The following is a 25,987-nucleotide window of genomic DNA, read 5'->3' as shown; positions in this document are numbered from 1 at the left end:
GCACGCAGACGTTTTGGAGGGTTGTGGGGCTGGAGGAGATCACAGAGATAGAGAGGGGTGAGGAAATGGAGGGATTCGCAAACAAGGATGAGAATTTTAAAATCAAGATATTGCTTGACCGGAGGCCAATGCAGTCAGCGAGCACAGGGGTAGTTGGCGAACGGAACTTGGTGCGAGTTAAGACACGGGCAGCAGAGTTTTGGATGACTTCAAGTTTATGGAGGGTAGAATGCGGGAGAACAGCCAGTAGTGTGGTGGAATAGTCAAGTCTAGTGGTAATGAAGGAATGAATGAGGGTTTGAGCTGAGGCAGGGCGAAGTTGGGCGATGTTATGGAAGTAGAAAAGGATGGTCTTCGTGATGGTGTGAATATGTGATCGGAAGCTCATCTTGGGGTCAAATATGACACCAAGGTTGCGAACAGTCTGGTTTAGTCTCAAGACAGTTGCCAGGGAGAGTGGTGGAGTTGGTAGTTAGGGAACAAATAGATGTTAGGCTAACTGACCTATAGTTTTCCTGCTTTCTGTCTCTCTCCATTATTGAATAGAGGTATTGCATTTGAGTTTTCCAATCCGCTGGGACCTTTCCAGAATCTAGGGAATTTTGAAAGATTGCAACCAATGCATCTGCTATCTCTGCAGTCACTTCTTTTAAGACCCTACGATGCAGGCCATCAAGTCCAGGGGACTTGTCAGCCTTTAGTTCCATTCGTTTTCCCAGTACTTTTTCTCCAGTGAGAGTGATTGTTGTAAGTTCATCCCTCCCTTTTGCCCCTTGATTTTCTACTATTCTTGGGATATCTTTTGTGTCTCTTCAGGCATTGGGTGGTGGTGAGGCAATTGAAGGAGGATACTGAAGGTTGCAGTGAGGATGAGGAGGGTAGTGCACAACAATCACCGTGAAAGGGAATGTTGTTTGTGACTTTGCTTTTGGCCCATTTCAGTGCTGTTGCAGGGTGAAAACCTGATTTTGGAGAAATTTAAACTAGGAATTCTGGGAAAGATGGGGAACAGATATTGAAGGTGGCAACTGGCAGGTTATATTTCATCTCCAGTAAGAGCCTGGCATAGTTGGCAGTTTGGACAGAGGAAAATTGTGCTTGATGTGGTATAGCTAAGTCTGGTATTAGATGCTTAAGCCAATTGTGTGCCAGATATAGAGTCAGAGTCATTTACAGCACAGAAGGAGACCATTCAGCCCATCAAGTCCATGTCGGCTCTCCACGGAGCTATGCTGTCAAGCCCACTCCCGGGCTCGATCCCTGTAGCCCTGCAAGTCTATATCTCTCCAGTGGCCATCCAACTTTCTCTTGAAGTCATTTATCATCCCTGCTTCCATCACCCTTGTGGGTGGCGAGTTCCAGGTCATTGCCACCTGCTGCGTAAAAAAGTGCTTCCGCACATTCCCCCTGCATCTTTTGCCCAAAACCTTTAACCTGTGTCTCCTGGTCCTTGTACCATTTGTTAATGGGAACAGCTTTTCCTTGTCTAACTTATCTAAGCCTGTTATAATCTTGTACACGTCTATTAAATCTCCCCTCAATCTCCTTTGTTATAAGAACAAACCCAGCTTTTCCAACCTAACTTGTAAGAAAATTCTCCATCCCTGGAACCATTCTGGTAAATCTCCTCTGCACCCTCTCAAGGACCCTCATTCACATCCTTTCTGAAATATGATGAGCAGAACTGGATTCAATATTCCAGTTGTGGGCTAACCAGAGCTTTGTAGAGGTTCAGCATAACTTCCCTGCTTTTCTACTCAATGCCTCTGTTTATGAAGCCCACGAACCCATATACTTTACTAACCATTCTCTCAGTATGTCCTGCTACCTTCAGAGATCCATGCACATGCACCCCCAGGTCCCTCTGTTCCTGTCCACTCTTTAGAACTGTGCCATTAAGTATATGTTGCTTCTCCCTATTTCTTCTGGGAAAATGCATTACCTCACACCTGTCAGTATTAAATTCCATCTGCCACCTGTCTGCCCATTCTGCTAGCCTATCTATATCCTGTTGTAGGCGGTTCATATCATCCTCACTGTTGGCCGCACCTGCAAGTTTGGTGTTGTGAGCATTGGTGTTGATGTTTGGTGTTTGAGTTTGAGATTCTACTTTGTATTCCAAGATGCAAGTCATTTATATAGCAAAAACAGCAGTGGTCCCTGCACTGACCTTTGGGGAACACCACTGTCTACCATCCTCCAGTCTGAAAAGCAACCATTTACTATAACTCGCTGTTTTCTGTCCATTAACCAATTTTTTTTATCCAATTGGACACTGGCCTTCTATTACACGAGCTTCAGTTTTCTTAACCAGCATTTTATGTGGTATCTTATCAAATGCTTTCTTAAAATCCATATAGGCAATATCCACCACATTCCCTTCTTCAACTGTCTCTGTTACTTCAATTCAATTAGATTTGTCAAGCATGATTGCCTTTTACAAATCCATGCTGACTATCCTTAATTAACTCGAACCTCTCTACGTGTGTACTGATACTTTCCCTGATTATAGTGTTATGGTCAAGTGAGGAGGGGTCGAAGGGCTTCCCTCTTTTCCCACTCCTTGTTTAACCACAGCAGGTTTGATTCTTTCTTAAAATGGATCCACTGGCCAATTCAGTAGATGTTTGATTATTTACTTGCTATGATTATAACAAGAACCAATCGGACAGTTTTTCTTGAGTTTAACAAAAAAAGAGATTAACTTTATTGTACCTAAACCGACCGAATGAAAATAATAAACTATGCACCAACTTTCACACACATTAGAGGTTTACACACACACAAATAGGTTACAGACTGTATACCCCTTTTTTCTATGGACTCTAACTCAACCTATCTATATCCTGTTGCAGGCGGTTCATATCATCCTCAGATTGGTTGAGTTAGAGTCCATAGAAAAAAGGGGTATACAGTCTGTGGCATTTGGTGATTCAGCTGGCTTTGAGCTGAATTCGGTGGTCCTGAGGCTTTTAGTTTGAAGAGGTAAATGACTGTTTCAGTGTTTCTCTTGGAGACAGTGATGCGGATGATTTCCTGCAACGGGATTTCTGATTGTATCTGGAATATGCAAAGGTGGTCAGTCCACAGGCAGAGTTCGAAACTTGTAAGCTGAAATGGACAGAGAGGGGGAGGAACCCCCACTTAGGGTCGACACCTGTCAGAGTCCAGAAGCTTCTCCTTTCAACTGCAAAGAATCATAAGCTTAAAACCACAGATGAGGACTTGAGCACTTACCTTCCAGGAGAACAGCAGACAGGAGCAGACCTGCAGGAGAAACACGGAGTGGGGAGCAGTTAAATAAAGCTCGAGGATCGCAGCCTACAGCACTTGCCTTCTGGGAGAGCAGCGAACAGGAGGCCAGGCACTCCTGAGTTTGAAAAAAGTGCCCAGTGACATCACAGGAAAGCTGTAAAGTGATTGGTTGGTGATTAACTGCTGTTAGGGAGTATCTGTAAATAGCTGGGTTAATACACGACTGTTAGGTTGCGTGTGTAAATAGCTACATATTAAAAACAAAGTTAAAATTTATGCAACTACCTTATAATTAATTAAGGCACACAGCAGAAAGGAAAAGCTGCTGAGTCCACTGTCATGTTTTATTTTAAAGCAGTAAGGTTTATTACTGAGGTTATTACTGCTATTGGTAAAATTTTGATATTGGTAGGGTATGTTAATAGTGATAAGGTTTTGGTAAGTGGACATCACAGGGCAGCAGGTAGGTGATTGACTAGGTGAGACTTTGGAGCTACAAACAGCGCGAGAGGGGAGAGAGAGCGGTGAGGCATAGGGAGCTAGTCAGTGAGTATCTGGTGGGTATTTTGTTACTTGTTTTCTTATTTCTGCTGATTTTTATTTTTTCTTTAACAGTTAGGTCTTTCTACTAAATAGAAGCTGAAATACCAGTAGTCGGTAGATAGCAACCAGTTTGTTCATTTTATTTATAACTGTTTTATTGTGTTTATTTATCTTCCAATTTTAGTGCCGTAAATAAATAATTTGAGGCAGGGCAGGGCTGCTCACACCCATCGAATGCAAATCCTGTGCCATGTGGGGACTCCAAGACCCTACCTATGTCCTGGACAACTACATGTGCAGAAAGTGCCACCAAATGCAAAAACTCGAGTGCCGAATCTTGGAACTCGAGGAGCAGCTGGAGTCACTGAAGTGCATTCGCGAGGATGAGAGATATGTGGATAGCGCGCATTTTAGGAGGTCGTCACCCCGCAGCTTAAGAGAGCTCAGGCAGAGAGGGACTGGGTGGCTGCCATACAGACAAGAAGGACAAGGCAGGTAGTGCAGGAGATCCAGAAGGGCATCCCACTCTGTAACCGTTATTTAGTTCTGAGTACCAATGGGAGAGAGGGGTCCTCTGGAGAGTGCAGTGAGAGTCATGACCAGAGCACCAGGGATGTGCAAGGAGGGAGGAGAAAAGACAAGAGAGCAATAGTGGTAGGGGATTCTAAAGTTAGGGGAACAGACAGGTGTTTCTGTGGTCGCAGATGTGATTCCAGGATGGTATGTTGCCCCCTTGGTGCAAGGGTCATGGATATCGCCGAGTGGCTACAGATCATTTTGGAGGGCGAGGGTGCACAGCTAAAGGTTGTGGTCCACATTGGTACCAACGATATAGGTAGAAAAAGGGATGAGGTCCTGCAGGCTGAGTTTAGGTAGTTAGGAAAGAGATTAGCAAGCAGGAACTCAAAGGTAGTAATCTCCGTATTACTCCCAAGGCCATATGCTAGTGAATATGGTAATAGGAGAATACACCAGATGAATGCGTGGCTGGAGATATGATGCAGGAGGGAGGACTTCAGATTTCTGGGGCATTGGGACCGGTTCTGGGGAAGCTTTACAAACCTGACTGGGACGAATATCCTTGCAGGAAGATTTGCTAGTGGTGTTAGGGATGGTTTAAACTAGATTGGCACGGGGGTGGGTACCAGAGGGCAGTTTCAGATGGGACAAATTCAGAGCAGGGAACTGGAGGCAGAAAATTCGAGAGAATTCTGAAAGACAGAAGAAGCAAAGGTTAAAAAAGTGTGCAGCACAGGAATTTGGCTGTGTTAAAAGGTATTTATTTAAATGGAAGGAGTATAGCAAATAAAGCCAATGAACTGAGGGCACGGATAGACATATGGCAGCACGGTATCATTGCTACAATGGAAACTTGGCTTAAAGAGGGGCAAAAATGGCAGCTCAACATCCCTGGATATAAAGTTTTCAGGCGGGATAGAAAGAGGGATAAAAACGGATGGGATGTAGCGTTATTGGTTAAAGAATCAATTACAGCTGTGAGGTGGGGTGATATACTAAATGAATCAGCAAATGAGGCCATATGGGTTGAGCTCAGAAATAAAAAAAAAAGGGGCAGCCACACTACTAGGAGTGTACTATAGATACCCAAATAGTGAGAGGGAGATAGAAGAACAAATATGTAGGCAAATGTCTGAGTGCAAAAACAATAGGGCAATAATAGTTGGGGATTTCAACTACCCTAATATCAACTGGGATACAAACAGTGTGAAGCGCACAGAGAGCGCAAAATTCTTGAACTGCATTTCAGAGAACTTTTCTAGCCGCCACTTCACAAGTCCAACGAGAGGGGGCGCAATTCTAGATTTAGTCTTTGGTAATGAAGCTGGGCAAGGAGATGAAGTAACAGTGGGTGACCATTTTGGAGATAGTGACCATAATACAGTTAGTTTTAGCACGATCATGGAAAAGGACAAGGATAGAACAGGAGTAAAAGTTCTAAATTGGGGGAAGGCAAATTTTATGAAGCTGAGAGGTGATCTGGCGAAAGTGGATTGGAAACAACTACCTGAAGGAAAATCAGTGGCAAACCACTTGGAGGCATTCAAAAGCGAGATTCTACAGGCACAGTGTAGACATGTGCCCACAAAGAAAATGGGTGCTGCTGCCAAATCTAGAGCTCCCTGGTTATCTCGAAGCATACAGTGTATGATAAAGCAGAAAAAGAAAGCTTATGACAGTCACAAAAAACTTAATACTTTAGAAAGCCTAGAGGTGTATAGACAGTGCAGGGGTGAGGTAAAATAGGAAATTAGAAAGCAAAATGAGGACATGAAAAAATATTGGCAGGTAAAATCAAGGAAAACCCAAAGATGTTTTATCAGTATATTTAAGAGCAAGAGGATAACTAAGGAAAGGGTAGGGCCTATCAGAGATGTACAAAGTAACTTATGCGTGGATGCAGAAGATGTGGGCAGGGTTAATGAGTACTTTGTCTCTGTCTTCACAAAGGAGAGGGATGATGCAGACATTGTAATTAAAAAGGAGTGTGAAATATTCGATACGATAAGCATAGTGAGAGGGGAAGTACTGGGTCTAACATCCTTGAAAGTGGATAAATCACCAGGGCCGGATTGATTGCATCCCAGACTGTAAAAGGAAGCCAGGGAGGAAAACAGCGGATGCTCTGAAGATCAACTTGAAATCCTCACTAGATGCAGGCGAGGTACCTGAGGTTTGGAGGTCTGCAAACCTTGTACCATTGTTTAAAAAGGGTGCAAGGGATAGACCAAATGATTATAGGCCTGTCAGTCTGACCTCAGTGGTGGCCAAATTTGCTTTTTATTCGTTCCTGGGATGTGGGCATCGCTGGCTAGGCCAGCAGTTATTGCCCATCCCTAAGTGCCCTTGAGAAGCTGGTAGTGAGCTGCCTATTAGAATCAATTCTGAGAGATAGGATAAACTTTCACTTCGAAAGGCACAGATTAATCAGGGATAGTCAGCATGGATTTGTTAAGGGAAGGTTGTATCTTGCTAGCTTTAATAAAAGCAAAATGCTGCAGATGCTGGAAATCTGAAATAAAAACAGAAAGTGCTGGAAATACTCAGCAGGTCAGGCAGCATCTGTGGAGAGAGAAGCAGAGTTAACGTTTCAGGTCTGTGACCTTTCATCAAAACGGTTCTGATGAAAGGTCACAGACCTAAAACGTTAGCTCTGCTTCTCTCTCCACAGATGCTGCCTGAGCTGCTAAGTATTTCCCGCACTTTCTGTTTCTATATGAAATGCTTTCCTTTATTGGCCGAGGTATGGAATACAAAAGCAGGGATGTAATGCTGGAACTGCATAAAATGCTGGTTAGGCCACAGCTGGAGTATTGCAGTTCTGGTCACCACATTACAGGAAGGACATAATTGCTCTGGAGAGAGTACAGAGGAGATTTGCAAGAATGTTGCCAGGGTTTGAAAATTGCAGCCATGAGGAAAGATTTGGTCGGCTAGTGTGGTTTTGCTTCGAACAGAGGAGGCTGAGGGGTGACTTCATTGAGGCTTTATGAGAGGCTTACATAGAGTAGACAGGAAGGACCTGTTTCCCTTAGCAGAGAGGTCACTTACCGGGGGCACAGATTTAAGTGATTGGTAGAAAGATGAGAGAGGACATGAGGAAAAACTTTTTCATCCAGTGTCTGGAATTCATTGCCTGGATTGGTGGTGGAGGCAGAAACCCTCAACTCATTTAAAAGGTATCTGGACCTGCCCCTGAAGTGCTGTAACCTGCAAGGCTATGGACCAGGTGCTGAAAGGTGGGATTAGATTGGGCAGCTGTTGCAGACACAATGGGCTGAATGGCCTCTCTCTGTGCCGTAACATTTCTATGTTTCTATGGGGAGGGGCTTGTCCCATGACAGTCACTATTCAAACATAGCAGTTCTCAGTATTTCTTCTTGCTAAAAGGACAGCTAGTTCCCTTAAACCTCCTGGGTCTTGGTTCTCGCTGGGAAATGAGCAGACTTTTCATTTCCCTCCTCACAAGCCTTGCAATGTAGGATACAGTGTTGCAAATTAGGTGGCCATCCTAAGCTGCCAGAAAAGTCATCCTTCATCTGCTCTCTTTCAAATCTCTTCAAAAAATATTAATTCAGATCTCCAGTCAGTGGATTAGAAAAAAATTATCATTCAACAAAGAAAGTTGGCGTGCCAATAGTTTCTAAAACCTGACCTACCACTGATGTTAAACTAACTGGCCTAGGACTGACCTTACACCCTTTCTTGAATAATGCTTAAGTCTGTGTCCCTTGGCTGAGGGAGCAAATGTGGAGACCATACCAATGAATAAGTTGGAAGACAGTAAAAACTTTCCTGGGGACTGATTAATTAAGTGTGATTAAGAGGAAGTGGTTGAACAAATAGTCAACTGCAGAAGTATTGTCGCAAATGGTGGGGAGCAAAAGCTGGGCTGTTTAGAATTTGAGAGTGCAGCTGTCAGTGAATTTTGGGAGCTTTTCGGAATGGACTTAGAGGCATTGTGGTTGGAAGCAGTAGTGAGTGTAGGTGGCGAGCCATGCAAGGAAGTGGTCAGAGAGGGCATTGGCTTTGATTGAGAACTGCAAGTCGCGATACCATGGGAACTGGTCAGGTCGAGGGGGTGATTGAGAATATAAGTAGGATAATTGTACGGGAGGAGCGGTTTAAGTGAGGACAGTGGGGTGGCGAATTCAGAGAGTGGGCAAGGGATTTGAATACTAAATTCTTCATATCGACTTTCTAAATTGAAACATTTTTAGCATGATGTTCTTGAATTTACTTTATGGCCAGTTGAACGAGAATCAGAAGAGTCTTTATCTGACATTTTAGAATTCCTTCTCCTCAATGGCAAGAGCGGCGGCAGCAAGAGCAGAAACAGGCGAGAGGACCCGGGAGATAAAAGGAGCCGAGGCCCGAGACCAGAAGCAGCGGTGAGAGCGGGAACAGGCGAGAGGACCCGGGAGATAAAAGGAGCTGAGGCCCGAGACCAGAAGCAGCGGTGAGAGCGGTGGCGGTGAGAGCGGGAACAGGCGAGAGGACCCGGGAGATAAAAGGAGCCGAGGCCCGAGACCAGAAGCAGCGGTGAGAGCGGGAACAGGCGAGAGGACCCGGGAGATAAAAGGAGCCGAGGCCCGAGACCAGAAGCAGCGACGAGAGCGGTGGCGGTGAGAGCGGGAACAGGCGAGAGGACCCGGGAGATAAAAGGGGCCGAGGCCCGAGACCAGAAGCAGCGGTGAGAGCAGGAACAGGCGAGAGGACCCGGGAGATAAAAGGAGCCGAGGCCTGAGACCAGAAGCAGCGGTGAGAGCAGGAACAGGCGAGAGGACCCGGGAGATAAAAGGAGCCGAGGCCCGAGACCAGAAGCAGCGGTGAGAGCGGGAACAGGCGAGAGGACCCGGGAGATAAAAGGAGCCGAGGCCTGAGACCAGAAGCAGCGGTGAGAGCGGGAACAGGCGAGAGGACCCGGGAGATAAAAAGAGCCGAGGCCCGAGACCAGAAGCAGCGGTGAGAGCAGGAACAGGCGAGAGGACCCGGGAGATAAAAGGAACCGAGGCCCGAGACCAGAAGCGGCGGTGAGAGCAGGAACAGGCGAGAGGACCCGGGAGATAAAAGGAGCCGAGGCCTGAGACCAGAAGCAGCGGTGAGAGCAGGAACAGGCGAGAGGACCCGGGAGATAAAAGGAGCCGAGGCCTGAGACCAGAAGCAGCGGTGAGAGCAGGAACAGGCGAGAGGACCCGGGAGATAAAAGGAGCCGAGGCCCGAGACCAGAAGCAGCGGTGAGAGCGGGAACAGGCGAGAGGAGCCGGGAGATAAAAGGAGCTGAGGCCCGAGACCAGAAGCAGCAGCAAGAGTGGGAACAGGCAAGAGGAGCTGGGAGATAAAAGGAGCTGAGGCCAGAAGTGGCGGAGGTGAGAGCGCTCTGTTCTGTTCTGTTCTGTGGACCAGCAAAAATCGAAGTATGACATCACAGGAGAGCTGGTAAGTGATGTGTGGGTATTCCTTTCTTCCGTGTCTCGTGTTTTTTTTGTAGTTTTGGCCAAGTGATTTAAATCAGGCGACATCGTTACAGGTTAACAGTATACTTAAATCTTTTGTTTTAAATAATGAGATCCAAATTAATTAATTAAATAGAATAGAGATGGCTGGGCAGGCGATGTGTTGCAGCTGTAGTATGTGGAAGCTGGTGGATGCCGGTGCGATCCACAGTGACCACATCTGCAGCAAGTGTTGGCTGCTGGAGGAACTTTGGCTCAGAGTTGATGAGCTGGACTCCGAGCTACGGAAACACTGCGACACATCAGGGAGGGGGAAAGTTGGAAACTCTTTCAGGAGACAGTCACACCCCTTAGATTAACTACCTTGAATTCGGCCAGTGGTCAGGGACAGGAGGGTGTGACTGCGAGTGAGGCAGGTATGGGGATCCAGGATTTAGCTTTGGAGGAGCCTCAGCCAGTGCCCTTATCCAATAGGCATGAGGTTCTTGCTCCCAGTGTGGACGAAGGCACAGATTGTAGGGAGGATGAGCAAACTAACCACAGCACCGTCATTCAGAGCGCCATTCAAGTTGGGGGAGAAAAGAGAAATGTGGTTGTAATAGGGGATAGCATAGTTAGGGGAATAGACACTGTTCTCTGCAGCAAAGATAGAGAGTCCAGAAGGCTGTGTTGCCTACCTGGTGCCAAGGTTAAGGACATCTCTTCTGGGCTGGAGAGGAATTTGGAGTGGGAGGGAAAAGATCCAGTTGTCGTGATCCATGTAGGTGCCAACGACATAGGTAGGACTAGGAAAGAGGTTCTGCTGAGGGACTATGAGCAGCTCGGGGCCAAATTAAAAAGCAGAACCACAAAGCTAATGATCTCCGGATTACTACCTGAGCCACGTGCAAATTGGCATAGGGTAAATAAGATTAGAGAGGTAAAGATTGGTGTGGGTGAAATGGGTTCCGATTCATGGAACACTGGCACCAGTACTGGGGAAAGAGAGAGCTGTTCTGTTGAAGTGGGCTTCACTTGAACCATGCTGGGACCAGTGTCCTGGCGAATCATATGTTGTAGATAAGGCTTTAAACTAAATAGTGGGGGGTGGGTTCAATTGAAAGGAAGTTTAAAAAGTTGAAAAGTAATGAGAGAGCAGAGGTGCAGGATAGTGAAGGTGCATACATTAATCAGAGAGTGATAGGAAGGAACAGAGAATACAAGCACAAGAGTACAGCAGAAATTAGAAGCAGAGTAGGTAAAAATGGTTAAAAAGTCAAAGCTTAAGGCTGTTTATCTGAATGCACGTAGCATTTGTAACAAGATTGTTGAGCCGACGGCACAGATAGAAATAAATTAATATGATTTGATAGCTATCACTGAAACGTGGTTGCAGCATGACTAGGACTGGAATCTTAATGTTCAAGGATATTCGGCGTTCCGGAAGAGTAGGCAGAAAGGAAAAGGAGGTGGGGTAGCTTTGTTATTAAATGAAGGGATCAGTGCAGTCATGAGTAATGATATAGGTGTAATAGATCGTGATGTTGAATCAGTTTGGGTGGAAATAAGGAATAGCAAGGGGAAGAAGTCACGGGTGGGAGTGGTCTGTAGGCCCCTGAAGAGTAGCTTCTCCGTAGGACAACATATTAATCAGGAAATAATGGAGGTGTGTAAGAAGGGCACTGCAATTATCATGGGTGATTTTAATCTGCATATAGACTGGACAAGTCCAATTGGCAAAGGTAGCATTGAAGACGAATTTGTCGAGTGCCTCAGGGATTGTTACTTAGAGCAATACGTTGCAGAACCTACCAGGGAACAGGCTATTTTAGATTGGTATTGTGTAATGAGGTAGGATTAACAATAGATCTCGTAGTTAAGGATCCTTTAGGGGAAGCGATCATAACATGGTAGAATTTCAAATTCAGTTTGAGGGTGAACAACAAGGGTCTCAAATCAGTGTCTTCAACTTAAACAAGGGCAATTACAGAGGTATGAAGAAAGAGTTGTCTAAAACAGGCTGGGAAGATAGACTATAGGGGAAATCAGTAGATGAGCAGTGGCAGACTTTTAAGCAGATGTTTCATAACACTCAGCAAACATTTATTCCAGTCAGAAGGAAGGACTCAAAGAGAATGATGAACTACCCGTGGATAACAAAGGAAGTTAAGGAGAATATCAAATCAAAAACAAAGGCGTACAATGCGGCGAAAATGAGTGGTAGGCCAGAGGATTGGGAAGTTTTTAGAAACCAGCAGCGGATGACTAAAAAACTAAGAGGGCGAAAATTGATTGAGAGTAAATTGGCAAGAAATATAAAAACAAACAGTAAGAGCTTCTTCGGGTATATGAAAAGGAAGAGAGTAGCTAAAGTAAGTGTGGGATCCTTAGAGGATGAGACTGGGGAATTAATAACAGGGAACAGGGAAATGACAGATAATTTAAACCAATATTTTGCATCGGTCTTCACGGTGGAGGACACTATAAACATCCCAACAATAATAGATGAGCAAGGTGTAAATGGGAGGGAGGAACATGTAACAATCTCTATCACAAGGGAAAAATTGCTGGACAAACCGATGGGACTAAAGGCCGACATATCGCCAGGACCTGATGGCCTGCATCCAAGCGTTTTAAAAGAAGTGGCTGCAGAGATAGTGGAGGCATTGGTCATAATATACCAAAACTCACTGGATTCCAGTAGGGTACCAGTGGATTGAAAAACCGCTAATGTGACACCCCTATTCAAGAAAGGAGGGAGACAGAAAGCAGGAAACTATAGCCCAGTTAGCTTAACATCAGCCATGGGAAAATGCTAGAGTTCATTATTAAGGAAGAAATAGCAGGACATTTAGAAAAACATAATGCAATCAAACAGAGTCAACATGGTTTTATGAAAGGAAAATCATGTTTGATAAATTTGTTAGAATTCTTTGAGGATATAACAAGTAGAGTGGATAAAGGGGAACCAGTAGATGTAGTGTATTTGGATTTTCAGAAGGCGTTTGATAAGGTGCCACATAAAAGGTTATTGCACAAAATAAGAGCTCAGGGTATTGGGGGTAATGTGTTGGCATGGATTGAGGGCTGGCACAGAAGGCAGAGAGTCAGGATCAATGGGTCTTTTTCAGGTTGGAAAGCTGTAACTAGTGGGGTGCCACAAGGATCGGTCCTAGGGCGTCAACTATTTACTATCTATATTAATGACTTAGAGGAAGGGACAGAGTGTAGTGCACCCAAATTTGCTGATGATACAAAAATAGGTGGGAAGGCATGTTGTGATGAGGACACAAAGAATCTGCAAAGGGATATAGATTGGTTAAGTGAGTGGGCAAAAATTTGGCAGATGTTGTTCAATGTGGGAAAGTGTGAGGTCATCCACTTTGGTCGGAAGAATAAAAAGGCAGATTATTATTTAGATGGAGAAAGACTACAAAATACTGCAGTACAAAGGGATCTGGGTGTTCTTGTACGTGAAACACAAAAGGTTAGCATGCAGGTGCAGCAAGTAATTAAGAAGGCAAATGGAATTTTAGCCTTTATTGCTAGGGGGTTAGAGTTTAGAAATAGGGAAGTCTTGTTACAACTGTACAGGGTGTTGGTGAGGCCACACCTGGAGTACTGTGTACAGTTTTGCTCCCTATATTTAAGGAAGGATATACTAGCATTGGAGGCAGTTCAGAAAAGGTTCACTCGGCTGATTCCTGGGATAAAGGGGTTGTCTTTATCAAGAACGACTAAACAGGTTAGGCCTTTATTCATTAGCGTTTAGAAGAATGAGAGGTGATTTTATAGAAACATATAAGATTTTAAGGGGGCTTGACAGGGTAGATGTTGACAAGATGTTTCCACTAGTGGGGGAATCTCGAACTAGGGGACATAGTTACAGAATAAGGGGGCACACATTTAAAACTGAGATGCAAAGGAATTTCTTCTCGCAGAGGGTGGTGAATCTCTGGAATTCTGTGTCTGAGAGAGTTGTGGAGGCTAGGTCACTAAATGCAAGAGGAGGTAGATTGATTTTTGAAATCTCAGGGAGTCGAGCGTTAGGTGGAACAGGCCCGAAGGAGGAGTTGAGGCCTGGGACAGATCAGCCATGATCTTATTGAATGGCGGGGCAGGCTTGAGGGGCTGAATGGCCTACTCGAGCTCCTATTTCTTATGTTCCTCTCTACCCCTCTCTCCTAATATCAAACACATATTAAAACCTACCTTTTTGTCCAAGCTTTTATTAACCTGCCCTAATATCTCCTCATCCAGCTTGTTGTCAAATTGTGTTCGTTGGTGCTGTATAAAATGCAAGTTGTTGTTGGTGTGATACTGGATAACATGCAACCGTGTGAACCATTACCAGTGGGTAGCTGGCATTTTATTCCACTCAGATACACGGTTGATAGAATGAAAGGTATGATTTCATTGTTATCACAACGTAGCAAAAAATATAGTTAATGTCAAAAGTCATATCATTTTAAGCAAGACACTTGAGTCATCTGAGCTCCAGTTTTATAGGATCAGAAGCCCACTAATAACATTTGGTTCTCATCTTGACATGGTGACCTTCCATGGGTAAATTTCTCTAGTTCAGTTTAGTAAAAAATTTCATCTTGTAGAAGTGAACAAATGTCCTTTAAGGGAATGAAGTTCTGATCCTAGCTCTCAAATTGTATTTCAAGTCACCCTGCTCGGAGCACAAGTGAATGGTAACTGTCGAAAAAACTGGAACAAAATCACCTTGTCTTATTTGACAATGTAAAAATCACGAAGCTCAAATGATGGGGATAAGATTACATGAGCAAAGTATTCATTGGAAGTATAGCTGCAGAATATAAATCTTCATGTAAACTCTTGTTCCAAAGTTTAAAAGTAATCTTGCCTTGCAGGTGTTCCTCGAATTGTACAGTGTACATTTAGCTTGCCACTGAACCTGATTTGCCAACCAACTCAACCATCTAAGAATGCTGCTCACAAAATAATAATTGACACAAACAAATCACCTGTAAATCTCTCAGCTCTCTTTCCAGGTAAGTGCTCTACGACCAGTGATAGTTTCATAAATGTGGCATGAGCTATTGCCATTGGCAAATCAATCTTAGCTAGCAAATAACAGGAAATGTATTTCTGTAACACTGTTAATTCTCTACTTAATATTTTTATTTCTTCCACTTTACCCCATCAATTGTCTTCCTTCCTCTGCTGGAGAGCACAACAGCTTGTTGGCATGGTTTCATGGGTTCTGGTTCCATTTTTCATGTATGACACTGGTCTATAAGTGCAAGTGGCATATTTTATCACTGGGGTATCACAGTTGAGTTTGGTCTTATCCTTGCACAGATTAGGATTTGTATGTACTCTGCTGTTAATCACATCCAGGACTGAACTGTGTTCATTGGGGTCCGTTTCTGCTGATAATGAACTCTAGCCCAGTTATAGAGGTTAATATTCTGCATAAAAGTCAAGTAAATCAGCTTTGTGTAAAAGAAGCAAAAGTGACATGAGGAAAAACTTCTTCACGCAGTGAGTGGTTAAGGTCAAGAATGCAGTGCCTGAGAGTGTGGTGGAGGCAGGTTCAATTGAAGCATTCAAAAGGGAATTAGACTCTTATATGAAAAGGAACAATGTGCAGGGTTACGGGGAAAAGTTGGGGAATAACACTAGGTGAATTGCCCAGAGAGCTGGTGTAGACACGATGGGCCGAATGGCCTCCTTCTGCACTGTAACAATTCTGTATATAGCACCTTTAAAGTAATAAAACATCCCAAGGTGCTTCACAGTAACATTATAAAGCAAAGTTTGACACTGAGCCACATAGGGAGATGTTGTACAGATGACCAAAATCTTTGTCAAAGAGGTAGGTTTTAAGGAGCATCTTAAAGGAGGAAAGATAGGTAGAGAAGCGGAGAAATTCAGGGAGGGAATTCTAGAGTTTGGAGCAGCTGAAGGCACAGCCACCAATGGTGGAGCGATTAAAAGTTGTGATGCTCAATGATTGGAGGAGCGCAGATATCTCTGAGGGTTGTGGGGCTGGAGGAAATTACAGAGATGGGGAGGGGCGAGGCCATGGAGGGATTTGAAAACAAGGATGAGAATTTTAAAATTGAGGTGTTAACCAGGAGCCAGCATAGTTCAGTGAGTAGAGGGGTGACAGGTGAACTGGACTTGGTGCGAATAACGATATGGGCAGCAGAGTTTTGGATGACTTCAAGCTTACGAGGGTATCCAGCAAGGTTGCTCGATAGTAATCCCACTCCATCTCATTAACCTCGGCACTGAGCCCAACTGCAGCACCCTTAACTGCTGAGGTTAGTGAGCTCAGTATAGAATTGAACCCTAGAGCTTCCAGGGCAAATGGTTCAGCTACTCAGTACGATTGGAGTTCTTCCATTTGGAACAAGCAAAAAGCTCAGTAAACATAATTGTTATCATGTGTCTAAAATATAGAATTTTGTACCCAATTAGCTGTGCTTTTATAAATGGTCCCGTAAGTTTTTTTTTAATTATGCAAGATAAGATCTTTAAGGTTGTAACGGAATAGTTTTACCTCTTGAAGTTCAATTCCAGTTTTAAAACACTTAACTAGTTTTAGTCAGTTTAATTAGTTATCAAGCAATTAGAAAATGTATAACCTTAATATCTTCACAATGTCTTGCTTGAGCAATAATCGTCTGATGAACTTTCTGTCTTACTTTGCTTTGTGGCTGTTATCCAGCCATATTTACAATCAGCTTCATTTTTCTTTATATGAAAACAGATTTTCTTGGGGAGTCAGATGATGAACAGATAAATGTTTTGGGATTTAAATTACTCTCGGGGGCAACAATTACACTTCTAGCCTCAAAGACGTCAAGTGAGTATGATCTTCTGTGATTATCCCCATTAGCTGCCTTCACATTAACTAACCACAACTACTCATGGCATGCGACACATTAATAAGGGGGTGTTTATCTGATTTCAAGTATTGTAGTTATTCCTTTGAATCTACTTCCCATCCTTTGCTTCTCTCCCTTGCCTCGTTGAATAGGAACATGCAAAGTCATTCTGGATGAACAGGTTATGATATAATGCTGTCTCCTAATAAGTGCTATTGTAACAAGTTTTGTACATAGTTATCTGATGGGCACAGTGTTACTAAGAAAAAAAGATTTGATTTTAATTGTAGATACTTTGGCTGGAATTTTCTGGGCCCTTTGGGGATGGGCTGGGAGGCGGGAAGGCTTGCAAAATGGCATGGGAAGGTGGGGGGGGGGTGGTGGTGGTGTTGATGGTGGTGCCCAATGTCTACCTGCTGCCATGTCATTTTGTCAGCAGTGGGAAAGTTGGCAGCTCAGATGCCCTTTGGGAGGCCACTTGAGCCACTTAAGTGGTCAATTAAGGGCCACTGCCTGCCTCTGCATGGGGAGACCACTGGGTGAAACCTAGTGGCCTCTCAGTAGGCTCCAGGGTTGGGGGGCCTCCTTTATGGGCATACCATGGCTCATGGAGGGGCTCCCTGGCAGCAATGGCTGCCCTCGACGCCACTGAGCAATCCTGCCCTGATTGCTGGGGCCTCCCTACCTGGCCCTGGTAATATTGTTTATTAGTATGTTAGACTTTTTGATTTTATTGACAGTACGGTTCCCTTTGTTCCAAGCAGAAACACTGTACAATGTCTTGAAATCTCCAAAAATAACATTCTGTAGCTCTTTCCCTTTAATCATTTTAATGGCACAGTGAATAGGGTTTCCTACTGTTGAAAAGTGTGTTTCATTTCAGCAATGAGCACAGAAGTTAGTGCCAAATACTCTCTCCCAAAAATTCTTTTAGCGTGCAACAGAATATAAAAAATGACAATATCTGTGTCTGCTTTTCCAATTTAAGCAGAAGGGCTAACATTTTCTTAAACTGAACTTTGTTTTTACTGAAAGTAAAATTGGAGTGACACCCAATTTAGGCGAAGAAGTTAACAAACAGTTCTTTCCGTAATGATTCTATTACCATGTCTGCTAACCATCTGCATTTCAAATGGACGTAATTATGGAGTCAGTGTCCACTTGTCCACATTTTCATGCAGAAATCAGTGGTTCCTTGATCTATCCCTTAGCACCACCCTGAGCTCTGACCAGCAGTTGCTGCTTTGGGTTGCATGCTGCTGGCTAAACTACTACAAGATGAGTAACTCCTATCCACAATGTGTAGTACAGCAGCATAAGGTATGAGGTGAGACCAGCAGGGAAGGGCCAAGCCATGGAAGAAGAGTGTCTTGTGATTGGGGAAAGGCTGGAGACTTGTAAATGGAATTTAGGAGGGAGGTGGATAAAAACTCCAGCCTGAATAGGGTAGGGAGAAGTGAGGAATGCCAGTTTGAAATGAAAGGGGGAGATAGAGAGGATATAGGAGTGTGATAATGAACTGAGGGTGAAGAGAGGAGAAAGGAGCTGGTGTGAACTGGGGTTGGAGGAAGAAAGTGCCAAGATGAGAGAGGGAAAAACGTAATTTCTATAGGATGGAAGGGGAGGGGAGAGGAGAGAGCAAATCTGAACTGGGATGAGGAGAGAAGAGTGCCAACTTGAGTTGACAGAGAGAAGACTGTGAGGGTGAGCTGTGAGGCTGATTGTGCCAGTGTGATCCTGGGGTGTGGGAGAGAAGTGCCTCTTGCATCATTCTGATAATTTGAATCAACAATTTATGAATCGGATTCAGCAGCAAACAATAACAATGCATATTCACATTAGCCTGCGATTGCTTTGCGAGAAATCCCTGCAGCGTTTGCCACAATCTGCTATACAAGTGATGGAATGTTGGGCATTCATGTAGTTGAAGATATGACTCACTGTAGATTCTATGTGACTATGTCAGGGCTCTTTATAGGTTGTCAGCTTTGTTTGAAGTTGTTGGTCAGCTTTCATTCATTTCTAATGTTTGATAAAATGAGGTGTTTTTGTCTCGAGTTGTATTATTTATTGGATTTTTTATCTTGCTAATGATATGCACACAATTTAGTACTGCTGGTTATTTGTTGGGCTGCAGGGAATGCACTTCCTGTATTGGCTGATAGGACACACATCAGGGCAAGGCCTTGGTGCTCGCCTCATTGTTTGCCTCGTTGTTCTTGGAAGGAATCCATCTTGCAGATCATTCATAATATTTATAACTGATGTATGATTCAAACCTTTCCATTCCATGCCATTGCAATGCCATGTCATTTCATTCCATTCCTTCCCAAACATGTACTAGATTTAGCAGCTGTATTTGTGTGAATAGAGGCCATTATGAATGCCGTGACTGGCTGGCCACTTAAATTTAGTTACAGAAATAACTGGTTTTAATGCCCTTTGTTCTGGGATATCTTTAATGACATGTCCAGGTGCCTTGACTGTATTGGGACAAGAATCAGTCTGAGATTCGAGTAGTACAAAGCTAATCAGAAACTCTGTGACAGTGAGCAGCCACATTAGAAGTAAGTGATCTTTGAAGGTTAGCGCAGGAGACTTTGTTATCATTTCAAGATTAGTAAGTGATTGTAATTGCTTAAATATCTTATTAGTACTGAGTTTTATTTATATATTGATTATACATAGAATATATATTTTATTTATATAATGAGTGTTCCATATTCAATAAAGTGGTGACGTTTTTCATAGTCTGGTCCTACTCTGATATTCCATCAACCAAGGGCAAGGTCATGTATAGCAGCAAGTGATCTAAACAGTCAACCGGAGTACGATGGCAAGGGTTCTCTGTTCATCCCTGGGTTTACCTGGATATGAGCAGCTAGTGACTCACTCTGGTTCATCAGGAACTCGAGATCAATTTGCAGGAGTGGTCAGTGATGCTCAGCATAACAAAAATATTGAGGGTGAGAAAAATATAAAAAAGCATGTATAATAGTGCACATATTTTTGGGTAAAAGAGGATTTTATGAGCATACCGAGCAGTTGATAGGAATACAATGATACAATAGTGATCTTGCGGGGGTATATATTGGAGTTTTCCTTCCAATTTTGAGAGTACCAGTTTGAAGAGGCAACAAGAAACAGCACATGAATGATGTGCATATTACACCTTTTTCTGAAATGTGTAGACCAATTGCATTATCATTGGCTATAAACCAATTTTGAAACTGTAGTCCAGGAAAATCCCCAGGTGCTTCCTTCAAGTAAAACCTTATTAAAGAGAGATTTAGATTGCAATATCTAACTCATTAACAACCATTTTCCCTCTTAAATTGGATCCAGGTAGTACACCCTTGAATCAATCTGTAATCTAATTTAACATTGCAGTTCCCACTGGGGAAACTGCTGCACTTGCAGCAAAATAGAAATAAACATTACAGGACATCTCTCCTTACATCAGCCAGCAGGACCAAGAACTTGAATACAGCAATCATCATCGTAGCTTATCTGTCCAAACCTCAGCCAGGCTCTGTTGTCATTTATCTCGAATAGTTCCTCAACACTCCAGGATGTTGACGGGGGGCACTGCGTCAGGCCATATTCAGTTTCCTTGTCTTGCAGGACCCTGAGTTTGAGTACTCCAGTCAGGGGTCAGCAATAAAAATACCTCAATGGGCTCTTTTCTTCATTCTTCTTTCTTTCGGCCTCAGTAACTGACTCGGTCCTTCACCCTCAGGTTAGTCTCCCCATTTCCAACAGGCCTACGTTCTGTTGTGCTCCTTCGCTGTGTTGTTGCACCTCAGCAGTTGGTCTGCAGATAAATTGAGGTCCAGCAGAGTTGTGTTTTGGGGGAAATGAAAGGTAAACTGCTGGTGGGAGCAAAACCTGAGCTGGGGAAACAGTTAACGAAGTGCTGCACTGTTGTACTGTACCTCAGGAAGAATACATTAACCTTGGAAGGGGTGCAGCATAGATACACTAGAATGATACTTAATGGCATTGAGCGAAATTATGAAGACAGGTTGCATAGACTAGACCTGTATTGCCTCGGGCTTACATTAAGGGGTAATCTAACTGAGGTGTTTAAGATGATTAAAAGAGTTGATGAGGTAGGTAGAGAAACTATTTCCTCTGGTGGGATGTCCAGAACAAGGGGGCATAACCTTAAAATTAGAACTAGGCTATTCAGGGGTGATGTCAGGAAGCACTTCTTCACACAAAGGGTAGTGGAAATCTGGAACTCCCCTCCCCCTACACCCTCCAAAAAAAGCTCTTGAAGCTGGCTGTCAGTTGAAAATTTCAAAACTGAGACTGATAGATTTTTGTTAAGCAGAGATATTAAGGGGTACAGATCAACTATGATGTATTTGAATGGCAGAACAGGCTTGAAGGGTTGCAAGGCCTCCTCTGTTACTACTTCAGGACAGTGCCGCTCACTGAGATGTGTGCATCTGCTGCCAGCCAGTACATGGATTTCGCCTTCTCTTCGCCTTACACATCCACCAGGAACTACTGTATTTACGTAAGAATATACAAAATAAGAGCAGGAGTAGGCCACTGTACTGTGATTTTTTTAAGTGTGTTGTTAAAACTTCTTTAATAACAGATTTCAGCTTTTTCCCGATGACTGGTGTCAGGCTAACTGGTCTGTAGTTCCCTGTTTTCTCTCCCTCCTTTCTTGAATAGCAGAGTTGCATTTGCTAACTTCCAATCCACTGGGACTGTTCTAGTATTTTTGAAAATCAACCAGTGCATCCCCTGTCTCTGCAGCTACCTCTTTTAGAACCCTAGGATGTAAGCCGTCAGGTCCTGAGGATTTGTCTGCTTTTAGTCCCTTAAGTTTCTCTAATACCCAGGAGCATCCCAGTCTTGAGTGGTTCCAGGCTCCAGCTCTCTTTTGAGTGTTGCCAGGCTCCCCTTTGTAAATTGAGAACAGTTATGTTCAAATGAGATCCATCAAAAGATTGCAGATGGCGGAGTTGTTAAGTTAAAGCAGACAAGAAGAGAAATCTATTATGATTTGGTTAGTTACATTGTATTTTAAGTCAAAAAAATTACGAACTGATATAATTTCAATTTTACTCTGTAGAAAAATATTAAAAATGAATCATTGAACAATAAAGTAAATAAATCGCTTTTTGTAATGAAGTATTGTGGCTTTGCTCGTATTTCTTATTCTAGATGAAATTTTAGACCTATAATGGACATGGGAACAATTAACCCTATAAATGTGTGATAAAATGTTGCTTTTAAGAATAACAAAGCAGGTAGGAATTGATTGAACTCAAAGGAAAATGATGTCTGGTAAGTGATGAATAAAAATTGAACTATAGTAATATGATAAAAGCGACCCTGAAAACTCTTGCAATTCTCCTTTCTTTCAAATATGTCTGCAGGAAGAAACATTTCTATTTTTTCAATTCAACTTCTTAGGTCGGTACAGAGTTCAATGTGACCAGTTTGAAGACCTCTGGCTAATAACAAAAGAGCTTATTCAGCGTTTAGAAGGGACTTTTGTGAGTGATGGAACCAAAGACTTTAAGTGCATATTCTCTGGACCCATTCCTTTGCAGGAGTACTTTCAACTAGTCGATCGGCATTTTGAGGTCTGTCATTTTCAATTAATATTGATTTATGTTGCTCCTGAACCCAGCTCATGTCATGCATTTGGAGAGTTAATTTTATTTGTATTCGGAGCGAATATACTTGCCTCAAAGGACAGTTTTAATTTTAATTTTTGAAAAGCAGAGCAGAGTGTGAGATCCTCTCTGTTGTTTTTGTAGTTGCGGCTAAATGCTGAGAAGTATAAGGAGCTTCTTTCTGAAAGGGCTGTACAGTACAGAGCTATCCAACGACGTCTTTTAACACATTTCAAAGACAAAACTCCCACGCCTCTACGTAACCTGGATACTTTATTGGACGGAACATATCGACAGGTTAGTATGTTCAGAAAAACTATCTGAAACTGTTACATGAATATTGACTTTCACATACTTAATCACTGTTCTACTGATTGTCCAGTGTTAAGAAAAATGCAAGTTGTTGTCATCACTGTTACTGTATGTGATGTCTGATATGAACGGGATGGGCAGTATCGCTGGCTTTTTGTGGAGTTGAGACTTTTTATGTTGTGTTAATAGTTATAGCTCGCTTTCCATTGTAACAGCACTTTGTTAATGCACTAGCTGAGTTGAACCTGCTTGATATCTGGAACCAGCTCCTCTATTTGGCCTTTAATGCCAGGATCCAGCCATTTGCAATGCTATAACCCTGGTAACGATTTTACAATACCCAAATAAAACTCTGTAATGGCTCTAAAAGTCTTTCAAATGAATAATAGTGTCCAAAGTCCACTTAAATATATCCAACAATGTAGATTTATGATCAGACAGGAGAGTGCAAATATGTCTTTACTCTTGACAAATATGTAGTTCTAATGTACAGTGTTGATAGTTTTATTCATTCCTGTACTGCGCATTACAGCCATTGTTGTAGTTCTGGCCATGTACTGAAGACAAAAGGGTTGGAAAGGGCAGAGTCATGTGGAACAGATTTTAGGGAACAATGAAAAAGTCATCTGGTTTACCTTGAATTGGGCAATGGAGATACATTTGCATTCATTTTGTTTTAAAAACAGAATGAAAACTTGTGGGGTAATCCAGTCTGTGAGTAAAATTTGCCAGGTGAAATCTAATCACCAAAGTCACCAAATCACTCTAGATATGAGGGGCTGTATTTCAGTGATGGTTTAAGAGGGCCATTGACAGAGCTCTAGAATTGGCCTTTATAGCCACTCCAGGCGCTGCTCCACAAACCACTGACCACCTCTAGGCGCTTACCCATTGTCTCTCGAGACAAGGAGGCCAAAGAAGACAGCACTACTCCTGTGCTGTGTTTAGATGGTTCCTGAATTCGATGTTTCTCCTACTTTTCTCTATATGTTGGTTAGTTTTGCTCTATGTGCAGGAGAACGGAAGAAAAGCTAAAGATGAGGAAAAAAAGTTTTTCTCATTTTAACTCCACTTGGATTGCCCCCAATATTTCTGACACCAGTACCCTGCTTGATGGATTATTCTAAACATTTATCATCCTTTGAGAAGTCAAGCCCTGGGATAATAACGGTATGCATTCCAGCCTTACTAGCTGGAGGCTGGCAACTTTCCAAGATGGAAGAAGGCTGTGTTGGTGATGGAGTGAATGTGGGCAAGGAAGTTCATCTCCAGATTAAACAGCTTGTCCAGGTTTAATCCAAGGCAGCACTTGGGAAAGGTGATGGAATTCAACATCCTTTTGTGGCCAAGAAAATGATCAAAATAATTTTCTTGGATTTTGTTCACTGTATACAGGAAAGTTTTGATCCAAGTCTATAACGATTCATTTGCATCATTTACTGTTTGACTCTGCTTCAATTCTATTTCTCTTCCAAATCATCCTTTGCCTTTTTTCTCCTGTACTCTTAGCTTTTTTCTTGCTCTGCTGCTTGTTATATCCTTCTGTCTGTGTCTGGCTCTTGTTTGCTCACAGACGTATTTGACTTTATCTGCCATTGTCTGATGTTTGACGCTGTGAGCGTGATTCTGCCCCTTCCCCTGTATAGTTGTGCGCATGACAAGAATGCCATTGATGTCAGCACCTATCAGTGTAACACCAGTACAGGAAAGGCACTCTGTTGGGCAACACATCATTTTCTAAAATTGAGGTATTATGGTTAAAGCAAGCAGTTCTCTGCCATTACAGATGAGACCTCTGTGGCAATGAATGGAAACTTGCCAATAATAAAAGATTATACTGTTGATCACTTTTCTGAAGTTTAAATATGCTACCTCTCCAACAGCATTCTCATTTCTCTGCTCTTGCTGCTAGTCCAAGCTGTCCCATGCACCTAGCTCCAACTTCTGGACCCAAGGTGGCCACAACATCCCCTCTGGAAGCGCGTATTTGAAGGCAGCTTGCACACACTGAGAAGCAGCTTACTGTTTCTGCTGAGACCGTTATGTACATACTGTTTTGACTGAGGCAGGAAGAGTGCACTATCTTTTCTAGTTCCACTTCTCCACAGGTCACAACGTCTATTTAAATGTTGACTTGATTACAGATACAGCCAATCATATACTCTATTTCTTAACCCAGAATAAAATACACCAACCAGATTTCTTTAATAAACAACAAAATTATCAGTTTATTATAAAAAGAAGACTTAACCGGTAACGAATCAAAGCATTAATACACCGATTAAAATATGAAAGTTCCCTCTTTAAAAATTCCCTAATTACACTCACATACACACTGGAAAAAATACAGAAATTCACGCTGCAGAGGTTTGTTACAAAAGAAAGAAGAAAAAAATCTACTTTGGCCAAATACTTGCTAATGCTTGATGAAAAAAGAAAGAAGATATGGAAGGATGTCAGTTGTCCCTTTTTTGGTCTGGCATCCGGGTGTATGGAGATGGGTCACTGGGATCGTTTCAGTAGCAGTCCGTTCTGGAGATGTCGAGAATTATTCTTGTAGGCTTTCTAGGAAAAATGTGGCATCAGGGTTTGCTGCCAGCACACGCTTGAATCACAGGATTTTTTTTTCAGCTCCTCAAGAACTGAACAGGGATTTTTTTTCCCACACTGGACCTTGGCAGGATTTCTTCAAAAAGGTCGAGAAGGTGGTGAGCTGGGTGGTTTCTTTTCTCCTTGGCAGGAAAATACCAACTGTCTTCAAACAGTTCAAACCACAACTAAGACTGAAAACAATGTTCAAATCCCAAAAAGTGACTTGACCTCATGACCTCCATAAACCTGGACATGTGACTTCTCTGTAACCATTTTTTCCAGTTCACCAAGGGTTCTGCTGTTTACTGAGCCCAAATCACAGGTGGCCTCCAGCACATATGGTTTTCAAACAACCTTGTCCTGTTGGTGAACTTGGTTAAAAAAAAACACATCCATCGAATCTTTTCAGTTTTAACACAAGTCCTCAAAATAATAAAATATTTTTAAAAATTGAAGCACTTTCATAACAATATGAACATACAAATTAGGAACAGCAGGAGGGCATTTGGCCTTCGAGCCTGCTCCGCCATTTGACAAGTTCATGGATGATCTAATTGTGGTCTCAACTCTACTTTCCTATCTACCCACTATAATCTTTGACTCCCTTGTCAATCAAGAATCTATCTAACTCAGCCTTAAAAATGACCCTACCTTCACTGTTCTCTGGGGAAGAGAATTCCACAGACTAGCAACCCTCTGAGAGAAAAAAGTTTCTCCTCATCTCTATCTTAAAAGGGAGACCCCTTATTTTTAAACAGTGACCCCTAGTCCTAGATTCTCCCAAAAGGGGAGACATCCTTTCAGCATCCCCCCTGTCAAGTCC

At 42.9% G+C, this 25,987-nt stretch overlaps 1 protein-coding gene across 8 annotated transcripts in view; it reads left to right on the top strand.

The window, feature by feature from the left end:
* The window catches only part of bbs9 (Bardet-Biedl syndrome 9), a 689,521-nt gene that overhangs the window by 172,694 nt on the left and 490,840 nt on the right, over positions 1-25,987 (top strand). For all 8 annotated transcript variants that reach the window (XR_010975118.1, XM_068032600.1, XM_068032602.1 and 5 more), the window contains 4 exons: positions 14,633-14,773; positions 16,501-16,596; positions 22,055-22,227; positions 22,405-22,557. Coding sequence is in view for 7 of the 8 variants with exons in the window: in XM_068032600.1 (XP_067888701.1) it covers positions 14,633-14,773; positions 16,501-16,596; positions 22,055-22,227; positions 22,405-22,557 (563 nt within the window). In the remaining variant the exon portion in view is untranslated. The remainder of the gene's footprint in view (positions 1-14,632; positions 14,774-16,500; positions 16,597-22,054; positions 22,228-22,404; positions 22,558-25,987) is intronic.

The sequence above is a fragment of the Heterodontus francisci genome, chromosome 5 (assembly GCF_036365525.1).
Source record: "Heterodontus francisci isolate sHetFra1 chromosome 5, sHetFra1.hap1, whole genome shotgun sequence".
Lineage (NCBI taxonomy): Eukaryota > Metazoa > Chordata > Chondrichthyes > Heterodontiformes > Heterodontidae > Heterodontus > Heterodontus francisci.
This window is presented reverse-complemented; position numbering and strand designations above follow the sequence as displayed.